Below are 22,388 nucleotides of genomic sequence, written 5' to 3' on the forward strand. Positions count from 1 at the left end.
GTAACAGCAATGTAGTCAGTGGCACTTCAAAGTGACACAAGCCGAGAATGTAGTGCAATGGGTCTTGGACCACCCAACCCCCGAATGGGCCAGCACATCTATCTGGTCTAAGTTCCTGACTTAGACCCCACACCCTGGCCATTGTCTTATTCAGCATATAAGACAATTTGGTCCAGAAAGACTAAACAAAAGACAGCCAAGGGAAGTTGGAGGACCACTTAGTGCACCCACACTGATGCTGCACAATCTCCATAGCTCATTCTAGTTGAGTTACAATAAACTATTCTTTATTATCCCAGCAATTTCCAGGGAAAACAGCCTACTGGCTTAGACTACACCATCTCTGTGGTTCATGATTTATAACAATTCATCTCGTGTTACAGTACACTCTGAAATATTTACAGTATGATAGACTTAAAGCAGAGAGGAAATCACAGCAAAGGTAAGCCTTCTAGATCCACTTGTGGGTCATTAAGAGCATATGCACAACCACACGGGAGAGACAACCAGCCTCTCCCTTCATATATATTCCTTTTTATTTTCTTATTTTACCTTCCCAAAACAAATACACTCAACAGTAGTTAGAATGGCCATCTCCCAACAGTTAAAAAGCTGCATCACCCAATGGGTGACCAAAGGAAGAAGTGGAAACCTAAAGTTCAGCTGAGCCAGCCACTGGAGCCTTTAGTGGTGAGGTCTTCCGATCTCAGTGATGTCTTCAACATACACCATCGTTTTAGTGGAAAAACAATTGATTTGGTGAAATGAGATTCATTTCCAGACAAGATTAGTAACTGCATCCACTGAATTTCACACTCTTCTTTGTGAACTGTGAAGAAAATGAATGGTAGCTAGAAGATCAATGGATTCCAGCTCCAGGTGAAGATGGGACGACAACATCACAGGACGGACACATCTCTAGTTTCTGATTCACAAAGCTAACAGCGGTTTCGAACCTGCAACTTAATGACAGACCAATGACACCACAGCCTTTTCAAATGGCAAAAATACAAAAAAGTGTTACAAAAATATTTCAGAAAAAGTGCATAGTCTAAGTGCATAGTAAATAAAAGCACTGAAAAATATCTTGCTCGAGAGGGAGCTCAGCTTGGAAAGCTGTTGCCAAAGCCGAACACTTTTATTTTACACAAACTATACTCAAAAATAGCTTTATGAGACTGATTTCCGGCTAAAAGTATCAAAGGGTTTATTAGTCAAGACACAAATACTTTAACTGTCAAGCATGGTTGGGAAAGAAACATGTAGCTGCCACCCCACCATCAGATCCACCTCCTAAGATTATTTCAGCCTATGGTAATAACACATCTCATGGTGACAGAATGTGGCAATCATGGAATTAATTATTGCTGTTCAAAAAAACAAAAAAAAACAAAAAAAAAAAAAAAAAAAACCACTACAAATCAATCTTACCAAACATGGGTCAATTTACAATTCAGGATTATTATACAAAATACCTACAGTTACACAATAGGCTCCTGGCAGCATTTTCAGACAAATGTTCTTTTAATTTATCTTGACATGCTTTAAATGAATAAATTACACCATTTAAAGAATTACTGTCAGTTAAGTTTTCCCTTCTCTTGGATCAGAGAAAAAACTGAAGAGCGACCAAGAACAACCTGGGGAAGCGTGCATAGGTACCTGGAGAGGTGGGGCTTGAGGGTCGACAATCACTAACTTCACACTGTATGACACACTTACAGCCATTTCACAAGGATTCTGAAGAAAAACATTCTGTAATACAGTTAAACCCTTTAACACTTTCCCTGTCATCAGCCCGTCTGCTAGTCTGGCAGAAGTCAACGCCAAAGCGCCCGCAGCTGTAGCACTGGGTAGTGTGCCTGCGAGCTATGAACAAAACAAAAAGTCAAAGAATGCCTTCTCTTCAGATCAAGGGAAAACAAAATCTTTTTCAGCAAAGGAATATCATAGAACAAATGGCTTGAAGTAGTCTATCAAACTGAGGGAAAGCTGGGCGTGGTGGCTCGTGTTTCAGTCCCAGCACTTCACAGAGACAGAGGGAGGAGGATCTCTGCGAGTTCTAGGCCAGCCTGGTCTACACAGTTAAGTTCCTGGCCGGCTAGAGCTGCAAAACGAGACTCTGTCTCAAAATATAAAACAAAAACAAATAACTGGGGATGGATATATATGTGTATACACACACACACACATATATATATGTACACACACTTCATAGTGAGTTAGCAAGGCATTTTTGTTTAAAAAATTTCACTTCCTTACAGAAACAGTTTTTAGTTTTTAATGAACTTGTAAACAAAAAGCTCCCATTTCAAAATAAAAACAAAATCCCAGATCATATAGATGTTTACAGTGATTACATTTATCTAAGCAACACACATACATGTTCAGTTGTAAGACGGTAACTAAATTTCCGTGACAAATATGCTTTTTTTAATAGCAAGAACATTATAGAGTTAATGCAGAGTCCTAAAGATAATCTAGTAGTCGCTATGTTTTTTTCATGTCTTCACTTTAGATGCTGTTATTTCTAGCACAGTAAGCAGGCAGAGTCTTTCAAATGCTCGAACACTGGAATCTTTGGTTGCTACCCTATCAGCTAGCTTGCAAACAAGAAGCCAGCCATTTAAAGAATGTTTTTACGTCAACAACTTGCAAACCCCAGGGATGGAAAACCCTAAGAACACACAATTGTGAACATTTACAACCATCACAACTGTGGCTGAAGACTGTTCATGCCGTTCTTCTGAAATGAGATCTCAAAGCAGTATAGTTCAAAATAAAAGATTTTAACAAAAAAATTGGCATATGCACAATTTCTCCACCAATTTGTGTGTCAACCATTTAGTTAACTTTTCCACTTGAAAAAAATGCAATAGAAAACCGGACACCATGTTTCACTACCTCAGTTAATATTCACAATTACAGCGGCTACAGCTCAGGATCAGCGGTGCTACCCAGAGCCAGTTTATACGGAAAGTAAGTTCTTTACACCAAGTAAATGGTTGTCCACAACCACTGGCTAGTGTACATATGAACTAAAAGGTCTAGATCTGGGGAGAAACAAATGTTGCTCCAATCTTCTGCTCTGCTGCTTCTCTTCCTCCATGCTTAGAAACCTATTAAAAAATTGAAACAGAAAAAAGATGTTACAAGTTTTAAACATTTTTTACAAGTACTCCCTAAATTAGGTAGAAATAGGGCAGTAATCACTTTTAAGTGCTGTTGCTTTCATCTGGAAAATCACCAACCCAAACTTCTCAAAAGAGTACGCTCATCTCTGTTAAAGCCTCTCCCCACCCGCCCTCATTTTGAATAACCCAGGAAGCAGTCCACAGTCAATCAAAGCCTCAGCACTCAACTCTAAGCTATAATAGAGTTGCTGTTATTCAAATGTTATTCAAAGTTGTTATTCAAATGCTCAGCTCTTCACCTTTGGTACCCAACAAGTGAGGAAAAACAGGACATTACTGCAGCACTAGAATATGGTTCTAGCTAGATCGGAAGCATGAATTATTTCTGATGAGATTATCCAACAGTAAGGTTCAATGAATTTTGAACCTCTAAGAAATAATTTCTATATAAAACGCTCATGTTGATCTTACTACTTCTCTACTTCCATTGTTGCATTAAAAAGATCACACCGGTCACTAACTCCTAAGCTAGGAATGCTTTGTGTACTTCCCAAATTGTCCTGCTATACAGTCCCCTCTCCTCACAAGGGAAACTCAGGGCTGCTACTTTTAATGGCTGGTCTTTTTGCCTAAAACAGAATAAACAGTCCACCTCTTAGTAACATGAACATCCCGTACTACTCCCTCCTAAACCCCCAAGGTGACCTAACTACATACATTTCACACTGTTTCTTGACTTCTTTAGCAAAAACAAAACAAAACAAAACAAAAAAACAAAAACAAACAAACAACAAAAAAAAAAACAAAAAAACAAAACCACCACTACAACAGAAACCCATGCTTTTGTCAGTAATAGATTGCTCCCCTTTCCTTCTCAAGCACTGGTAGGATATTTCTTTTGGGCTTCATGGGATATAAAATTCTCCTACTACTTGCTCTATTACAAGTATTTCCAAGAATAAAATTGCAAAAACATTTATAATCTTCATCCGTTAACTAGGAACTCATTTGTTAAATACAACATTATAAGCTCTGAGGGCAAAGATGTTTTACTCCCTCTTCTTAGAGTGTCTACTATGAAAGAATATGTAAATAACCAATACTGATTCCATAATCCTAAGACCACATAAAGCAAACAGTAAATAAAGGTTTTGAAATAGCATTGGTAAACTTAAAAAAAAAATCAAAGATGCTCTGTACAGTATGTTCTTTTATGTGTTGGCACACACGTGTATAGGCACACACATATGCATGTCAGAGGTTGAAATCAGGCATCTTTCCAGATGGCTGACCACCTTGTGGGAGTTCACAATCCCACCAGCTTTCTTTGGGGATCCTATCTCTGCATTCCCAGTGCTAGGGTTACACATGGCCTATATTCCACCCATTCTGAAGGGTCTGAATGTTGGTTCTCGCCATCTGCTAGTGCTTTATCTGTTAGACTAGCTCCCCAGCCACAGTAAGGCATACAAAGGCTATCAAACAAGACTTAATTGTATCTATAAAACTTGACCACACCTGTGATCTAATTCCAGTTTCAATAGCATTTAAGCTATTAAGAAACTATGGACAAGTTAAAGAAAAATGACCTTTACCCCATCAGGATGTTAAATATTGTAACAAACAAACATGATTTCTTAGCTCCTAAAACTAGGATTTCCCCCCTTTTATAATAATTTGCTGCAATCATGTAACTGTATTTTAGTAATTTGATTGTTACACTGAATATCCCTTCACACAAGCAGATTTGAAGGGAAAAATCATTCACTACAAACTCTAAGCCGAAATACAAGATAACTTGGTTTCTTTAATAATAGGGAAGTTCTAGGTCAGAAGTCTATCTGTGTGGACCTGGCAGTTCAGTCAAACAATTGTTTAGGGGCTGGCTGAAGGTTAGTCTAACAGTATTCCTGTAGAATAAAGCAGTCAAGTCCAGATGTCGTTCTTCTGCTAGTCAGGCCAATAGTAGACGTTCTACCCAGGTTTCATCTCTCCAATGAGCTGTCCTTTGATGGTACTCAAGAAGGAAAGACATCTTGGCAGGTCTCCGACTTTCAATCTTTAGTTACTAACAAGCACTGTCTTCCAGTGGCCTTAGCTTTAGTCTTCTGTCTGTTTTTAAAATCTTGCAGTCTGGGTGGCATCTCGGGCTCCATTTTGAACTGTAATCTCAGTTAAAAAGGAGGCATGACAACCTCTGTTCCTACAGGAGTGGAGAATGAAGAATATTACTAACACTGGAGCATTAGTGTGATTACCCAGTAATTAAGGCATATTGTTTCAAGTTTTCAAACAGGAAAAGGGCATTAATTTTTATGTAACATACTTTATCCCTTCAAAAAGAAATTTAAAGTAAATGAATCTTTACTCGTGAATCAATTTCAACGCCCCGCCCCTTTTTTTTAAAAGGTAGAACCAGACTCCATCTTAACTAGACACTGTTATGTTTTGAGACAGTTCCACCTGTTTCTACATACTTCTGTATTGATGGGATCATAAGGAAGGGCCATCACGTGTAAGGCTTATATATCTGTGATGGGTGTTTGAAATTTAGACTCCTTCCACAGTGTAAGAATGAAACAGTTTAAAGTTATTTTCAATTCAATAATCACCACGCAGTGTCACTTATATTAACTAACTTTTCCTACAATGCTCTCATATGGTCTTCTAGTTATACACAATCAAGCTAGATGAGTTCTGAATTAAGCTGCCTATATGTACAAATCTACTACACCCTACCAACTCCCAAAAAGCCTAGTAACTCACATCTACAAATAACTAAAACTGTGAAAGATTGAATTGTACCAACAGATTAACAGCCTCTAATTACTGTTTTCTCTACTCAGATTTCATTTTCTAACAGGTTTCTAGGGTAGTTAACTTAAAATACCTGTTATGAATGAATCCTTCCCAACTGACAGTTGATTGGGCAGTACACAGGTTCAGCAGCACTGTTAGGGTCTTCTGACAGTCATCATCACAGAGGTTGACATGCTGAAGAGTCAGCAGGCCCAGCAAGCCTGAGAGAGATCTCTTTGGCTTCCATCTTCATTTCTTCTTGGACTGTGCTACTCTCCCAGCTTTACTGTCCACAATGAAAAAGGGTGACAAAAACCCCAGACTTCAGCAAGACGATTCAGTTCCCTGGTCTTCTTTGGACTGTGTGTATCCAGGGTAGACAAGTGTTTCCAGACATCTTAAGGTCTTCCCTTCCCTGTTTAGGTTAAGTTGCTGAATTATCAGCTGTGTTCCTGGCAGTGGGTGATGAAGCCAGAAACGGTTAGGCTACACAGCAGGTGAAGCCCACTCACTGCTGCGGGAACACTGACACAGGCAGGTGAGGGTGAGGGAAGGCCACACCTTGGAAGGTCGTCACAACCTTTTCTATTGTAACAAAGACATAAATACTTATGTCTGAGACAGTGAGCAGCTAAAGACAGGAGAGCAGAATCCCATGAGAATCTGCCTTCTAAATGATCTAGCTAAGTTTCTCTCCTATGCTGTCTATAACTGAAGAAACAGTGATCTTAAACTTTTTCTATATGTACTGTGCTTCTAATAAGAGATCTCACTAGGGAGCCCTCCAAATTATTCTATTGTTTTAGACACTTCAGCATTGGAAAAAAAATTCAAGAGACATTAGAAAAAAACCATTGTCTATGAAATATGCAATAACTGAAAAGAAAGGCCTACAAGTAAAGTTATCGGACCAGAAACCCACCTTATTACAAAACAAGTATTAACCAAAAAAGCAAGATTAAACTTTCTGTAATTTCTATGAAAGAAATATACAAAACAAAACAAAAAACCACTTGTCGAGAAACCAAAACATCCTCTCTACAAACTCAAAGGAACTATAAAAAATTATCAGTAAATGTTAACATTGAGAAGTTCTTTGCAGAAGAGAGTGTCTATGATAGAAACCCATTTGCTGAAGATTTATGAAACTCACATGCAAGCTTCTGAGATATGACCAAAAGGAGCATTCTAAGAAGTAAGTTCTACATTTTTGTCTCGAAGACAGTTTTACTACGCAGCCCTGGCAGTCCTCAAACTCAGAGATCATACTCCTGTCCCCTGAGGCTGAGATTAAAGGTGTATGCCACCACTTAGCCATTTTCTCTAATTTTTGAGTAGATAGATATGAAATAGCCTATAGTTCTATGTATACACTATAACTTAAGAGTTTCAAGTCACCATTAACCTACATAATGGGAGAGGCAAAAGGTCTAAGACTAGGTTTCTCATGCTTGTTTCAAGCCACCATTGGGGTAGAAGCACTTTCTTAACTTTATGTACACAGAGAGCTTTTTGTTCTATCTAGACACTAATTTTTACAGATGTTTAAAGAAATCTCACCTTTTATAATCAGGGTCTTCCATTGGGGCCCTGGAACTCATTGATTAGGCTGACTCAGGCTGGCCAGCAAGCCCCAGAGCTTTGCTCACAAGTACACATCATTACAGCCTGTTAGCTCTGTTGTTTTTGAGACAGGGTCTTAGTCACCTTGGTTGGCCTTAAACTCAGAGATCTGTTTGCTGGAACTCAGGGCATGTGCTGCACACGATGCCCAGCCCTTGCTGGCCTTTTTCTTCCTTTCTTTAGTTTTTTCTTTTCCTGAGACAGGTTTTCTCTGTGTAGCTTTTGCTTATCGGAGCTTGTTGGCTTTCTAAATGTGGGTTCCAGGGATTAACTCAGGTCCTATTTCTTACAAGGCAAGCACCAACTTATCTCTCCTGCCCCAGAATCACTTATTTTAGTAGCAAGCAGTATTGTGCTTAAAGAAAATACCTCTTGGTAACCTACTCCACCCACCTACTGTTGAAGGAACTCTTTCTAGTGCCTGATCCTCTTGCTCTGCCTCCTAGTAGCTGAGACTATACGCAATTATGCCAATGAAACTGGCCTTAAATGTACCTTTGAACACAGTCAATAATAATGCAATTATTTCCTTAAAAATCCCTTATTTCAGAACACTACAAGTCCATGTACATGTAATAATTTGCACTGTGTCTAGTTTGTTAAGATTTCAAGTTACTTTTATGAAAAAGTTACAATACAAAAGAAGGCTTAAACTTAAGTTTAATCACTTTTCTTTTTCAAGGAAACATACTAACTCAGTGGATCCAACTTCTCGTCTTTAATACCTAGATAAAGCAGGACAAAAATTCTGCTTGTTTATTGAGTAAGAAACACATAGTAAATTGGAACAATAAAACTAGGCAAAATTAAGATACTTCTTTCTGAAGGCTGCTGAATGCCTGAAGAAAATTGTTCTAGGCCAGATGAGATCTCAAGCTTAGCTTCTTTAACACAACACATTAAAGAATTTGATTGAAGGAGGCATCCAAGTCCCAATTTAGGTGAGAGTCAAGAGTGGCCTCAACACTGCTCTGCTCTTAGCTTAGGCCGCATCATCTAACCCCACCCATAACAAATCTTCAGCTCAGTCCTTCCCAAATAGACTCAAAAAGGAAGCCTCTCTGGACTTTAACGTAAATAACTAAGCTGCTGGGATCAGGATGACGCCAGTTTAGTTTATTTTTTCAAATGTTCCTCAGACACTAGAAGTTTTTCTTTGTTTCTTTAAAAAGACAAAGTCTTATTTAGCCCTGGTCATCCTGGAGCTCTGTAGACCAGGCCAGTTTTGAAGTAAGAGATCCGTCTGCCTTTGCTTCCCAAATGTTGGGATCAAAGGCCTGTACTACTACACCCAGCTCTAGAATCTATTCTTAAATTTAAGAATCATTTAAATACAACACTGAAATATAAAACAAATACTATTATTTGAAAACCATGTTCAGACTAGAGCAGTCTTTCAGAAATTCAATAGTTAGAAACTCAAAACCCAAGTACCTGCCCACCACTTGCACAAAGCAGGCAGGTTTCAGTAGGTGAGCCCCAGAGGGAGTCAGTAACACGGAAGGAAACAGGAGTTGAACTCTAAGGCACCAGGAACAGGGAATGACGCTGTGCTCTAACAGTTCCACTCCTCAGAAGCACTCAAGATGCAAGACAGACCAGCAGTTGAATGGCATTTGCCTCAGTTATCTTCAACTGACACAGTCTAACTGCAGGCAGGGTTCAGGTTCCACACCGAACCCTAGTGCCAGAAGTTCCTTAGCATTTAAATAAAAGTGCTCCCCTTAAGAAACATCATTCTGAAATTGAGATGTCATATTTCATTGGCAGAGAGAGAATTTGATTTCGGAAGCTATACTGAGATTTCCAATTATCAAGGTGCTCTGCAACTGAGAAGACAGACATGCTGAAGGCAATGCCAAGACTCACCTCTGGAACTGAGATCATGTTCACCTTTCCCATTAAATGCCAAAGCATTAACATGCAAACAAAAAATTTAAATATCTTAACACTGTTAGTTTGAAAGTAAGTCAAAATACCATGGCTAACCAGATTCTTTATTAAAAATCAACAAGTGTTAGGTCTAGGATTTTGGATTGATTGGCAATACCATATTCCCAACACCAAATGTTTATTTTGGAAAAGGGTTAATGAATGAGTAAAAGATGCAGTTGTTAAAAATGACCCAAAATCCCAAGAGAAATGATATAATATACACACATATATGTATATATAAATACATATACATATATATGAACAAGGACATTTGGGTTTAAAGTTAGTAGTCAAATTTTCCAAGGACGTCTTTTTTTTTTTTTTAAATATGAAGCCAAATTTTATGTTTTAAAACCACCTCCTTGATCTAACACTGTTAGAACTGACTGAATTATCCAATTTGCATTTAATTTCCCTGTAACGTCACTTGGTTCTTGGCTACTAACCTTTCATGTTACTCTTGGTTTTGTCAGTTTGCTTGCCTGTGGGGGTTTGGGCCTGCTGACCCTGCCCACTGGAAGAGGCTGCCTGCTGGGCTGCTTTCTGCTTTAACATTGTCCAATCAAACGTGTAGTCATACTGGTGGTTCAGGGTCCTGAAAACAAAGTGCTGTGTTAACCTCTGAATAACACTGTCCAGCTAAATGTCAGACTCACTTTCCAAGACAGCTGAAAACTCAAACTGTTCAGGAAATTCTTCTATACAGATAGCCCCAGCTGGTCTGGAACCCTCAAGCTTAGAGACCTGCTTGCTTGTTTCTTGACTGCTGAGATTAAAGGCAAGCACTCCTGCCAGGGCTTTTCTTTACACTTAGTTTTTTCTCATAAGCTTGATAACTTTTAGGATTTCCCTTCCTATAAGTTAACTTTAAAAATTGCTCAGTAAATAGCTACTTCTCACATGTCATAACTGAGGAGAAAACCTTAGATGTATTAGATTAAAAAAAAAAGTAATAGTAACTTTCCAAAGTAGCTCAGAATAGTAGCACAGCTCCTTAACCTCCACACGCACAAGGTGGATCTCTGTGAGTTTGAAGTCACATAGTTGATAGTTGAGACCAAAGGCGGGGGAGGGGAGTCAGCGCTTTGGCGCACACTTTAATCACAGCACTTGGAAGGCAGAGGCAGGTGAAGAGCCCTGTGACCTTGAAGCCACCAAGTCTACAAACCAAGCTCCAGGACAGCCAGGACTGTTACACAGAGAAACCCTGTCTCAAAAACCAAACCCACCTCCAACCCCATCTCTTAGAAAGGGGCATGTTGGAATGAAAAAGCAGAGTAAGCAGAGACCGCAGTTAGGCTGTCAGTTATACCTAGAAAGACTCATGAAGAACCTCCTAGGGGAGCATGCACAGAACTGGCAGCTTGTGAGGGAAACAGTATCCTGGGACATCATTTCTGAGACTAATGAATTACTTGTTGGCTCCTTTAGAGAATCTGAGTCCTAAATACTCTAAAGTCTAGTCTTAGTGCTGAAGTTTCAGGTATCCTCTGTCAGATTCTGTATTTTAACACCCCACTCCCAAACTGCCTTAAGACAAGCTTTCTCTGTGTGGCCTTGGCTGTCTTGAAGTCAGAGATCTGCCTGCTTCTGCCTTCCGAGCAATGAATGCTACCATGCCCAGATTTGCCGCTTTCTATTTGGTACTGAATGGGGTTCTGTACCACAGCAACTGTTTTTTTTTCCCCCCAAAACATCATTAAAATTTCTACTTTGAAATATACACCATTTCTTCCCTCCAAACATACCTACATACTCCTTTTCTTAAAGAAAAACACCAACACCAACCATGATCTTTTTTTCTTTTTTTTTGATCAGTTGTTGTTATTCCCCCACCCCCACCTAGGAGCACAATCCACTCAGTATGTATGACATTACTTGTATGCTATATTTTCAGGGCTTCCCTAGGGAGCATGTCTCTGGCACTCAAGATTTCTTAGTGTAAGCAGTCATGTTGGTGAAATTATGGGTATAGCCTCTGATATCTAGGATATACAACATTCCAGTCTATTCCACTTGCTTATACACACCTTTTCACTTTTAAACACACCCACACACACCCACCAATCTTGGGTTATCGGCAAGAACATTCTGCCCCCTTTCCTGGTAAGCCATTTTTTAGCCTCTGTGGCCACTTCTCTCTGACCAACTGACCTGAAGAGGATGCGGAACAGCTGCCTCAGATACATGTAATCCGGAGCTTCCTCAAAGCGTAGCCCACGACAGTAATTTAAGTACATGGCAAATTCTGCAGGAAACCCCTATCAATTTAACATTTAAAACAGAGTGAAAAGCAAAACACCAAGTTAGAGAAAAAAAATTACCAAAGTTTCAAACTATAAGCAAAAAGAAATGTATATGCTGTTTCCCTACTTTGTAGGAACCTATGCCTGATTTTCTCACCAATTTTAAACGTCACCATCTACTCTAGAATATTCAATGCCGTTGTCATTCTGGTTAGTCTTTTTTGTTGTTCTGTTTGTTAACTTGGCAAAAGCTAGAGTCATTTGGGAAGGAACCTGTGGGGCATTTTCTTGATTGATAACTGATATTCGAGTCTTTCTCAGGGGCTAGTGCCACCCCTGGGGAGCAAGCAAGCAAGAAAGCATCAAGTTCTCCACTGGCTTCTGCTTCAGTTCTCACTTCAGATTCCTGTCTTAAATCTCTGCTGATTTCCCTCAGTGCTAAGGGATGAAACAAACCCTTCTTTCTGTAATTGCTTTTGGACAGTGTTTCATCACGGCAATAGAAACTCCAATACGACTGCAAAAGAAACAACCTTTCCCAGAGTCCCGTGCTCCCAAACATTTCAGGTCTTGAGAGCAATACAAAGACAACTGACTAAGATCAGACGCCTCTCTGTCCGGGTCAGATCTGCCCGTTTCCTCTCAATGGCATGACTATTGTTACTTTACGTACTGTGTCTGTGAGTGCGTGCGCATGTGCTACGGTTCTTGCATGCCGATCAGAGAACAACCTGTAAGAGCTGGTTCTTTCCTTTCACCACTTGTCCCAGAGATCAAACTCAGGTGATCAGATTTGATGGCAGGCATCTTTAATTAATGTGCCTCCTTGCTGCCTGCCCTTTCTACAAATTAGTTTTATTTTTAAAAGATTTATATATGTGTACATATGTATGCACTGTGTTTGCCTCATGTATACTTGGTGCACAGAGGCCAAAGACAGAAAATCATGTCCGGAGCTTGACCGACTCCAGAATGCTGGGATTAAAGGCTCAAGTGCAACACACCTGACACCTCTTAAAACTGAGCCACCTCTCCAGCCCACATCATCTAGCCCATATCATTTATTAACTTATTTAGTCTACCTCTTTAGCTCTGGATGCACTGAACTTGCTATGTATATAGACCAAGGCTGTCCCTGCCCCCCACCCCCGGAGCTGTAATTAGGGTGTATGTGTACCACATTTGGCCCACATTAACTTTCGTTAAGCATGCATCACGTACACTCACCTTACACAAAACTTCAACAGGAGTGGACATCTTCTTTTCACTAATCTTTTCATATTTTTGTTTCTTTGTTGCAGCCTATAAGAAAATGAGGAACGCAAAGATAAATTGATTTAATATTTAGAAGTGCAACAAGTTAAACTCATCGAACAGACATATACTAGAGATTCAGTATATGAAAACTAAGTAAAAAAAACCGCAAGTTCATATTAGATATTTCTCTTCTCCCCTTACAAGGCTTTCTTTGCTTTGAGATGGAAGGGCTCCTTATGTTGCCTAGGTTGCTTTTAGTCTACTAGGCCCAAGCCACCCCCAAATTTGAGTCTTCTTACCTTTAGCCCTTGCCATGGCAGACTGGTTCTATTAAAATACATCAAAACATATCCTAAAGATTCCATGTCATCTCGGCGACTAGAAAAGAGAATGTTATTTTATAAACCAGATTATGGGAAAACATGAAAACTTAAGCATTGTACACAAAAGAAATGCTCATAAATGAAGATAAAGAACTACTTGGTGTCTTACAAAACTGGGCAGTAAAAGTAACACAGCTCAAAATAGATTGCTACTCAAGACTGTTACAGGACTTGAAATTATTATTTTTTTTTAAAAGAATGTCAATATAACTACACAACTCTCACTCCTAAAGGCCACAGATGCTTAAGTAAATGAACAAAAAACTGAGCACACGCGCGCGCACACACACACACTATGAGGAAGAAATATAATAACAAAAAATACCTTTTTAGGGGGATATTTATTTGGACATATAATACCATAAAATATATAAAGTGCAGTCCAATCACAGTACAACAGGAATATTCACAAATTAATCTCTATTCTCATATTCCACTTATCAAGTTTTTGACCCAAACACGCAGCACTGACTCACCTCTGCTCAATACCAAGATGTGCATTGATGCTGGCATATCGGGCAGTGCCAGTGAGGTTTTTATCTTCTCTGTATGGTATGTGTTGCCTTGTCCTGTTGTCTCTGTACTTTTTGGCCAAACCAAAATCAATAAGGAATAACTTTAAAAGAGAAATAAAGAGACATTAGGTTTCTCACCTTGCTCAATTAAACATTCTCTTACTCAGTAGTATATTCAAATATCAAAATGTAGTCTAAATAGAACAGATTATAGATTTAACATCCCAATAAGCCTTTACTATTCTTCACCAGTAACAACCACCCCCCATTCATTATACCTAGTAATTTATCCTTATCTGTGTAACTTCATCTGCCTAGCTCTTATACACAGAGTAGCCTGTCTTCTCACAATAAGAAGGATACTCATGAAACTTGACAGCCCATTTTTATGGATAAAACAAAGCATGCCTCAATCAAATCTAGGCACAGCTTTCTGCGTATCTTCTCATCCACAGAGACTCTTCAGTACATCAATGTCAATAAAAAGCTAATTATTTCAATAACATAATCCTCAAAGTGTGATATTGTTAATAAAATATTTTTTAAAATAAAAAGCATGCACTACATTGTTTCACAAGATATCTGAAAAATATAAAATGTTAATACAAAAATTAAAAGCATAGCATTTAAATTAAGGTGGCTTACAAATTATCTGCTTAACCGACCTAACCCAATCACATCAGCATTTTAGAAGCAAATGTTTAGTTGTATATAATCTACATGGTGCCCCAGGAATAAAGTACTAACAGCACATTTTACTAAGTAATTCAAATTTGCTTACAAAACTGAAGCTTTTAAAGGGAAACCTAGTTTTTGATGAAAAGGTAATAAAATTCATTTCTATTTACCAATGTATTTGAAGTTTTAACTTCCTATTTATCATACTATGCTATAATAAAAGTCTATCTCCAACATTATCAAGCTAGACATCTCCACGTGCACATAGAACACATGAAGACTGTGTCTTTTCTAATTCTATCTGTACTTTATTCTTTTTGTTAAACTATTGGGTCTCTTCTGCCAGTGTGGAATTTGTGATGTTTTAGGCAATGTGTTATCTTTTTTTTTTTTTTCCCAGAGCTGGGGACCGAACCCAGGGCCTTGAACTAACTTAATCTTTTAAAACACATTAAATAAGTAAACAAATTATCTATTTGGGTTAATATCAGCCAGGGGTAGCAGCACATGCCTTTATTTCCCAAATCTGAAAGACAAAGACAGGCAGATCTCTTCCTTCAAGGAGAGCCTGCTCTACAAGGAAGGTTCCAGGTTTGCCAGGGCTACACAGTGAGACAATACCCCCTAACCAAACAAAACTTGTTTCTGCCAGCTATTATGAACTATACACTTTCATTTGGTCTACTATAATACAAAACTAATGAGAGATTATTACAAATCTCTCATTATTTACAAAACTGTAAATCTAATATTACACTTCCTAAGCAATCGAGTTATTTAGGAATATGGGTAAGTATTTTAACTGACATTCAGCTCACACTGTCATTCCTCTTAATAGAAAACCAGCGCACCGTTTTGCAGACTGACACCGAAAACAGAAAAACTAACAAAGGAGTCTTGTTACTCCCCTCAGTTTTCCGGAGAAGGGAAAGGGAGCTAATGTGGATGTAATGTGTCTGAGAGCTGGTACTCAATAAGCAAGTACTGTGTAAACAACCGAAAACTGATACAAGAAACTCAAATACTCAAGTTATTTCCTCTACAAAAATGAGGAAACAGTATTAAATTTTTCTCTTTTTTTTTTGAATATTTATTTATTCTGCAGGCCAGAAGAGGGCATTGGATCTCAAGACGGGTGGTTGTGAGCCACCATGTGGTTGCTGGGAATTGAACTCAGGACCTCTGGAAGAGCAGACAGTGCTCTTAACCTCTGAGCCATCTTTCCAGCCCGAAACAGTATTAAAAACAAAAGTATAACAAAAAAACTCCCCAAAGCAAATACTACCTCCTCAAATGCCCGATCTTTACTATGAAACTACCTAAAGGTAGAGAACCAAGTAAGGAAAGTCTGTATCAGTTAAGCATAAGCACTGCACCTGCAAAGACACAGGCAGTCATTAGTGGGACGAGTTACTTTTCTGGGAACTTGTAGTAAGTATTTGCAACCTAACTAGCTTGTATAGTATTAATAAAATTTAAAACATTTAGACTATCAAGCTGTCATGCTACAAAATGTAAGCAAAATATACAGATGGGAAGGTAAGTAAAAATGAGGCTACCCAGTTTTTACAAATTGTTTCCTCTTATAATGGATGCATCAAGTCATGTGCTCTTACCCCTAACCAAGATTAAGCCACAGCAGTTAAGTAAGGTGTTTGGAAGTTATTTATTGAGAACCTGTCTGGGTATACAGATAACAACTCCCTAGGTCATCTGGAATTCCTTATGCAACTAGTCCCAGTCTGGAACTTTTGGTGATTTTCCTCTTCCTGCTGGATTACAGGCATGCACCACAACTCAGTCCAATACTGGTGTTTCTTTGTCTACATAAGGTTGAGTATATGAAATCTTTCCACAGTAGGCTATTCCCTCAGAGTACTGAACATACCAAAAATCAGAAACAAAAACTGGAGCAGTGCAGAGGATCAGTGAGAGGTCATCTAGACAATTCAACCAGTGTGCAGCATTGCACATGCCTTCATTTTTTGGTTATTTATGCCAATATAATCTTTTCAGAGAATATATTATCAAAAACTAAAGACTTGTTGGTTCCAGAAGCACAAATATTCACATCCCTAAAGTAAATGTTCCTTTGTCTCTATAAAAATTCCTACTGGAGCTGGGTGGTGGTGGTGCACACCTTTAATTCCAGCACTAAGAAGGTAGAGGCAGGCAGATCTGAGCTCTCCAGGCCAGCCTGCTCTACAGACACAAGCTCTGCCTTGAAAACCAAAACAAGTAATTCACACTGACATGGTGGCACAGGTAGGTAGGTGTTATGGCTCTCGTTTGGGGCCAGCCCATGTACATATTAAGTTTTAGGCCAACTGGGCTACAGAGACCTGGCCTCAAAACAAAAACAAACAAGTTCACACGGCAGGGGGTGAGGTTGGGTGGACTACAACTTCTAGAGAAGTAAATAAAATATAAAGTAATTAACTTACTGAGTTGTTTGTCCTGCCCAAATCTAAATTCAGGTCCTATATTAAGGTACTGTGTTGCTAATGGTCACTGACCATTTAGTTTCTTTACTCCTTAAATTGTCACCGTTCTATTATGAATACAGTGCCTTTTAGTCTAGATCATAGAATGCTTTTTAAGCAAGCATTTGGTTGAAGCTAAGAACTGACAGCCTGATTTCAGAATCAAGTTTGAGAAATACTGGCTGTGAAGCCTGACTATACTTACCCGAGGTTCTTAGGGAAGGAGAGGAAAGTACAGAGGAGCGGTCACTACAATACAGTGAGACTCAATTTCTATACTAAGTTCTCTGACTCCAAACACATTTTAAAGCTAGTCTACCTCAGGTTTATTTTTTAAGTAAAGGTTCCAATACTAAACTAATAGCATTTCCTCACATCAATGTTAGCAATCTAAAATAAAGACAATATCCTATTTTCATTCAGGCTTGATCTAAGCTTTAAAAGTTTTAAGCAAAAGCCACGAAAATATCTTAGTAATGTTACATGTTTGCCAAGTATGTCTGAATAATGCCAACGTAAGAGGTGCTTGAGCGAGATCTATATTCCCCAGAATTAAATAAAAGGTAATTAAAATAAAACAATAAGAAAGAAAAGCACATGAATTTGGGGTTGAGGTTGGAATAGGAGACAGTTTCAGACCTGGTTTAATCCTGAGAAAGATGGGTCCTGAGAAGGACTAACAGTCATGCTTCTTTTCCTCTTCCCCACTGGAGATTCTAAACACTGAACAGACAATAGAGGTGGCAGTGCATCAAACAGTATTGCGTACATTGCAACAATGGCCGGCGCAGACAGGCAACACCGAGGCATTAGAGAAAGAACAGGGTAGCCAAATGCCATCCTTCTTCCACCAAGCACTGTAGCTTCTGTTTTCCAAATAAAAATCACATGCTCAAGAACATTGAATTCTAAAATACTTCATTTTTAATGCCACTATGATTGTGTCACTGCCTGAAACAGGGATATCAATGGTGACATTTGGCTCTTTAATTTTTAAATTAAAAAACGGGGAATTTGGATCTGCAATCTTTAAAACCACAATCTGCCCTTCCCCCAAAAAAGAATGAATGGGGGGAAAAATCTTCAGTAAGGAAGAGGTAGAAGGCATTTAGTCACCTTAAAATTTATTTTTAAACCATGCAGGGCCGATTACTTGAATAGATGAGCAAATTCAATAAGATTGGAGTAGCTACTCCAATATCAAATTCAGAACAATTTCCAAGTAAGAAATTTAACTTCAAAAGCCAAACTTGGAAGCTGCCCCCACCCCATCAAGCCTGATCCCTTGCATATAAAATCTACTGGTACAAGCTGACTGAAGGAGCCAGTCTTACACAATGGGCACTTTCAAACTACAGTAGTACAGAAAACAAAACAAAACATAACAAAAAAGAAAAAAAAAAAAAAAAACCAACTACAGAAACAAGACACTAAAGTGTCCAAGAGGAACATTTATATTTGAACTTAAACAGAGCACTTTATATCTATGGTCTCTCTCAAAACTGCTACAGGTAAGCAGTGCCACAAATCCGTTTTACTATCTGTACCGACACAGATTCTAAAAATGGAGCATGGACTTCCCAAGACATCTATATGGTTAAACAGACTATTCCTAAGAAGGGGAAAGAGTGGAAGGTGTTACTATCTAGGCCACTGTTTAAAGTAAGGGCAAAAACCATGCACTCACTGCTCTGCCACTATGCAGAACAGGGACCACGTGGGCATAAGGGGTGTTTAAGGACAAGAAACAGGGAGGAGAAGGCTGGGAGATGGCCAAAAGAAGAGTCAAACTACCAAAACTACAGGAGGAAAAATTAAGACCGATATTTTTTCCAACCAATTACCAGGTTTACAGTAATAACTAAGAACCTGGATGCTTCAAAGAGAGAAGGTACGTTTCTTTATATGCAATTTGGGGATGCAAGATAAATTATATGGCTAAAAAGCCATTCAATATATGAAATTCGGTGAAAAATCTAATTTCCTAAAACTTGGTCAGACCAACATTAATATCTCTAGCATTAACAAGTAACACCAGTTCTAATAATGGCTCCAAGTTGGCATTCATACAGGCAAACAAAGGTAAACATTTACAGCTGGACCTAAAACACCACATCCCCTACCTGGTTAACAAATGGGAAGTTTCCTTCCAAAAAAACAAACAAACAAAATAAAAAGCCCCCCCACCCCCACCTCGTTTGTCCTGAAGTTGAGAATTTCTGAGATCATCAGATCGGAGCATGCTTCGTGCATTGCCAATGCTGCCTGTCTGCCCGAGCTCAACAGTGAAGGAATAAAGAAAGCAATTCACTCAAGAAGACTAAGCATTGCAGACAAAATCAATATCATTAGTTTCTAACTGCAATCATGCGTCACAACCTAATCACCCCATATATGGAATGATCACCAGGAACCCCAATAAGCACTCGTTTTACTCTACAAATATTCAATTCACTAGTCAGCATTTTCTTGTAACAGCAGGGAGGAGGGGTGGAGAACCCACCCAACCTGAAACCCGAGTAATAAACTGTAAGTAATAAACTGTAAGTAATAAACTGTAAGCCACTTGTGAAGCAGGCCCAAGAGTTAGTCTTTTAAATACATCAATCCAAGGAGTGAAGAATTCTCAGTATCAACCACACTCAGCCATAGTGAAAAATGGGTCGGTGGTTACCACATTGGCACAAGCGCATGTATTACAAAACCCACACTTTAGAGTCTAAGGTTAAATATCTGATTTGTTTCACTCAGGAAGGATTATATATAAGTATTTTCACTATTTAAGTGAATGAAAAATAGATTCAATTGTCCAAGTTAAATATAGTTGATTAAAGCTCATTAAAAAGCTTCACATAAATAAACTAACCTTGGTTGGATAAATTGTAGAGAAGATATTTCAAGTTACTAAGTTAATAGTTAACTCATTATCCTTCTAGCACAATCTCTTAAGCAAATCACAGCAAATTCAATTTACTATGGCTTCTTAAAGATTTAAAGTTTATCAAAGCAATATCAATATTTTACTCTTTGTTCTTTCATGCAAAGAGCATTTAACTAACCTTATTACAGTGACGCCCAATACCCATTAGGAAGTTATCTGGTTTAATGTCTCTGTGTATAAAATTCTTTGTATGCACATATTCAATTCTACTGATCATCTGAAAGAGAAAAAGGGTAGAACAGGTGATCAAAGAAGCAGCTGAGATTCTGAAACACTGCAGTAGGTCAAATCCCTTAACTCAGCACTAGAACTACAGGAAGTCAAACAAAGCCCCTCATTTATTTCAAGCTTGCTGGCTATTCAGGACTAAACTAGTAATGGCCTTTGGCCTGTTTTGAGTGGAAATGATTAAATACACAGGCTGCTGGATGTGGTGGCATCTGCCTCTAATCCCAGCACTCAGAAGACAAAAGCAGGTACATCTTTCTGGGCTCTACACACCAAGAAAAGAGTAACTGCCAAGGACTACACGGCAAGAAAGCCTTTGCTACAACTTTAGCTGGTCTTCCCCTCACTAGAGTGTTGGCTCTTCTAGGCATTAATTTGTCCAGGTTCATTGCTAGTTATTTGGGTGCCTTATTAATTTAAAAAAGAAAAAAAAAAGTTCTTTGCTATTCTTTGATCGTCATAAACAAGATCTGGTATAAAGTCCATCCAAGCTGGAACTGAATTGGTAACCCCTCTTCAGTCTCCTGAATGCTGGGATTTTAGAGTCTATGCCATCATGCACAAAACAAAACAAAAAAATAAAACCCCAGTTCTATGAAATTCTGACATTTTATTAAGAACCTTTTTGTTTCTTGTTTTGTCAAAAGTTCACATACCTGGTCAGCTAACATAAGTACAGTCTTCATAGTGAACCTTCTTGAACAGAAATTGAAGAGGTCTTCAAGGCTGGGTCCCAGAAGATCCATGACTAGCACATTATAGTCTTTTTCTTGCCCATACCACCTAACAAAACAAGAAGAGTCAATACAAAACATTAACCATCACTTAAGATCATAAAATTTAAATTGTTAAGGTTAAGGCTTCAAACCATTTTTTAGGCATGGTAGCTCACACCCGCAATAACCTCAGCACTTGAGAGACTAAGGAGAATTGGTGAGTTTTAAGCCATCCTCAGCTAAGATGGCGCTGTCTCAAAGACAGATTTATACTTTTAATTTAAGATAACCTTTCCTCCAGTCACAAAACAAACTGGATAATTGACTACACTGTTACACAGAAAATACAGAGCAACAGAATAGACCTTTCCCTCTTGCACAACCACCTAATGACTGCACCAGCACAGCTAGATTTTGTAGCCTTCTGCATCATTCCCCTGGACCTTGGACAAATTCTTTGTAATAAGGAAATGGCTCCATCAGCCATCCTACAAGTCATCAGAAAGGCCTATCATCTGCTCATGACTCCCTCCACACCAAACTGTACTTTAATTGGCAAACATGATTAATCTTTTCAAGAAGGATTGTTTAACTATCCTGTTCTGTACATTAGGTAAATTTCCCCAATAACTCATGTGCTATTATTGTTAATTTTTCTTGTCCCAAGGACTAGAAATCACCACCCTAAGTTTTTCACATTTTAGTGTCTGCAAATACAAATTCTTCTCCAAAATAATATGGAACCAACTGGGCTATGTATACAGCAAGCCTTTGTCTCCAGGAAAACTAGAACTGTTGTGACATAAAAAGCTTAACCTGGTTCAGTTTGTTTCAAATATAAATAGGAACTAAAGCCAAGATTTGTTGAAAATAAAAACTTTGAATGTTGGCTGTAACACCAGCCTTCAGGAGCCTGAGGTAGAGCTGAGTTCACCTAAGCTCCAGGGTAAGATGAGATGCTATCTCAAAAGACAAAAAAAGGGGAGCATTACTTACAGGTATTTAGGAAACTACTTCTTAGGTCTTTTAATGTTATTTCTTTTTTACACTTGTGCTCTAATATGCTGCACTGTTGATAAATAGCACTGACTTACAAACATTAGTATTAACCTAAGAAATGAAGACTTCACTATACAATGCTCCCAGGCAGTAATTCACATCTGGTACTATGAACTTGGTCAAAAGCCTGTGGTTTGGGAACTCATGGGCCCTGCTAGGGAAGCCCCCACTGTTGTACTGCTGACTAGAGACTGCATGCAGATCAGAATGCCTTCTACATATTCTTTTTATGTCCATGCACCAGTGCTGCCATCAGTTGCCATCAGAGACTTCTTTTGGCAGTCGGTTATGTGCAGTTATGCAGAGACTGCTAACTGGTCACAGTGCTGACATTAACTGTTGCAAATGGGCCTTAAATGGAGACTTCTATATCTTCTTCTCCAAGACCCAG

At 38.7% G+C, this 22,388-nt stretch overlaps 1 protein-coding gene across 5 annotated transcripts in view; it reads right to left on the reverse strand.

Annotated features, from left to right (window-relative positions):
* Positions 1-265: 265 nt before the first annotated feature.
* The window catches only part of Csnk1a1 (casein kinase 1 alpha 1), a 33,144-nt gene continuing 11,021 nt past the window's right edge, over positions 266-22,388 (reverse strand). The window contains exons 3-11 of one of the 5 annotated variants that reach the window (XM_032886012.1): positions 20,879-21,005; positions 20,113-20,211; positions 17,693-17,776; positions 13,854-13,993; positions 13,294-13,372; positions 12,965-13,039; positions 11,646-11,752; positions 9,974-10,086; positions 266-3,119 (exon numbers count right to left, since the gene is read on the reverse strand). In XM_032886012.1, the coding sequence (XP_032741903.1) occupies positions 3,112-3,119; positions 9,974-10,086; positions 11,646-11,752; positions 12,965-13,039; positions 13,294-13,372; positions 13,854-13,993; positions 17,693-17,776; positions 20,113-20,211; positions 20,879-21,005 (832 nt within the window). In that variant the 3' untranslated portion in view covers positions 266-3,111. Of the gene's footprint in view, positions 3,120-9,932; positions 10,087-11,645; positions 11,753-12,964; positions 13,040-13,293; positions 13,373-13,853; positions 13,994-17,692; positions 17,777-20,112; positions 20,212-20,878; positions 21,006-22,388 lie in introns of those variants that run through there. The other 4 variants (XM_032886011.1, XM_032886013.1, XM_032886015.1 and 1 more) reach the window with 4 other exon arrangements.

Source organism: Rattus rattus, chromosome 15 (assembly GCF_011064425.1).
Source record: "Rattus rattus isolate New Zealand chromosome 15, Rrattus_CSIRO_v1, whole genome shotgun sequence".
NCBI lineage: Eukaryota > Metazoa > Chordata > Mammalia > Rodentia > Muridae > Rattus > Rattus rattus.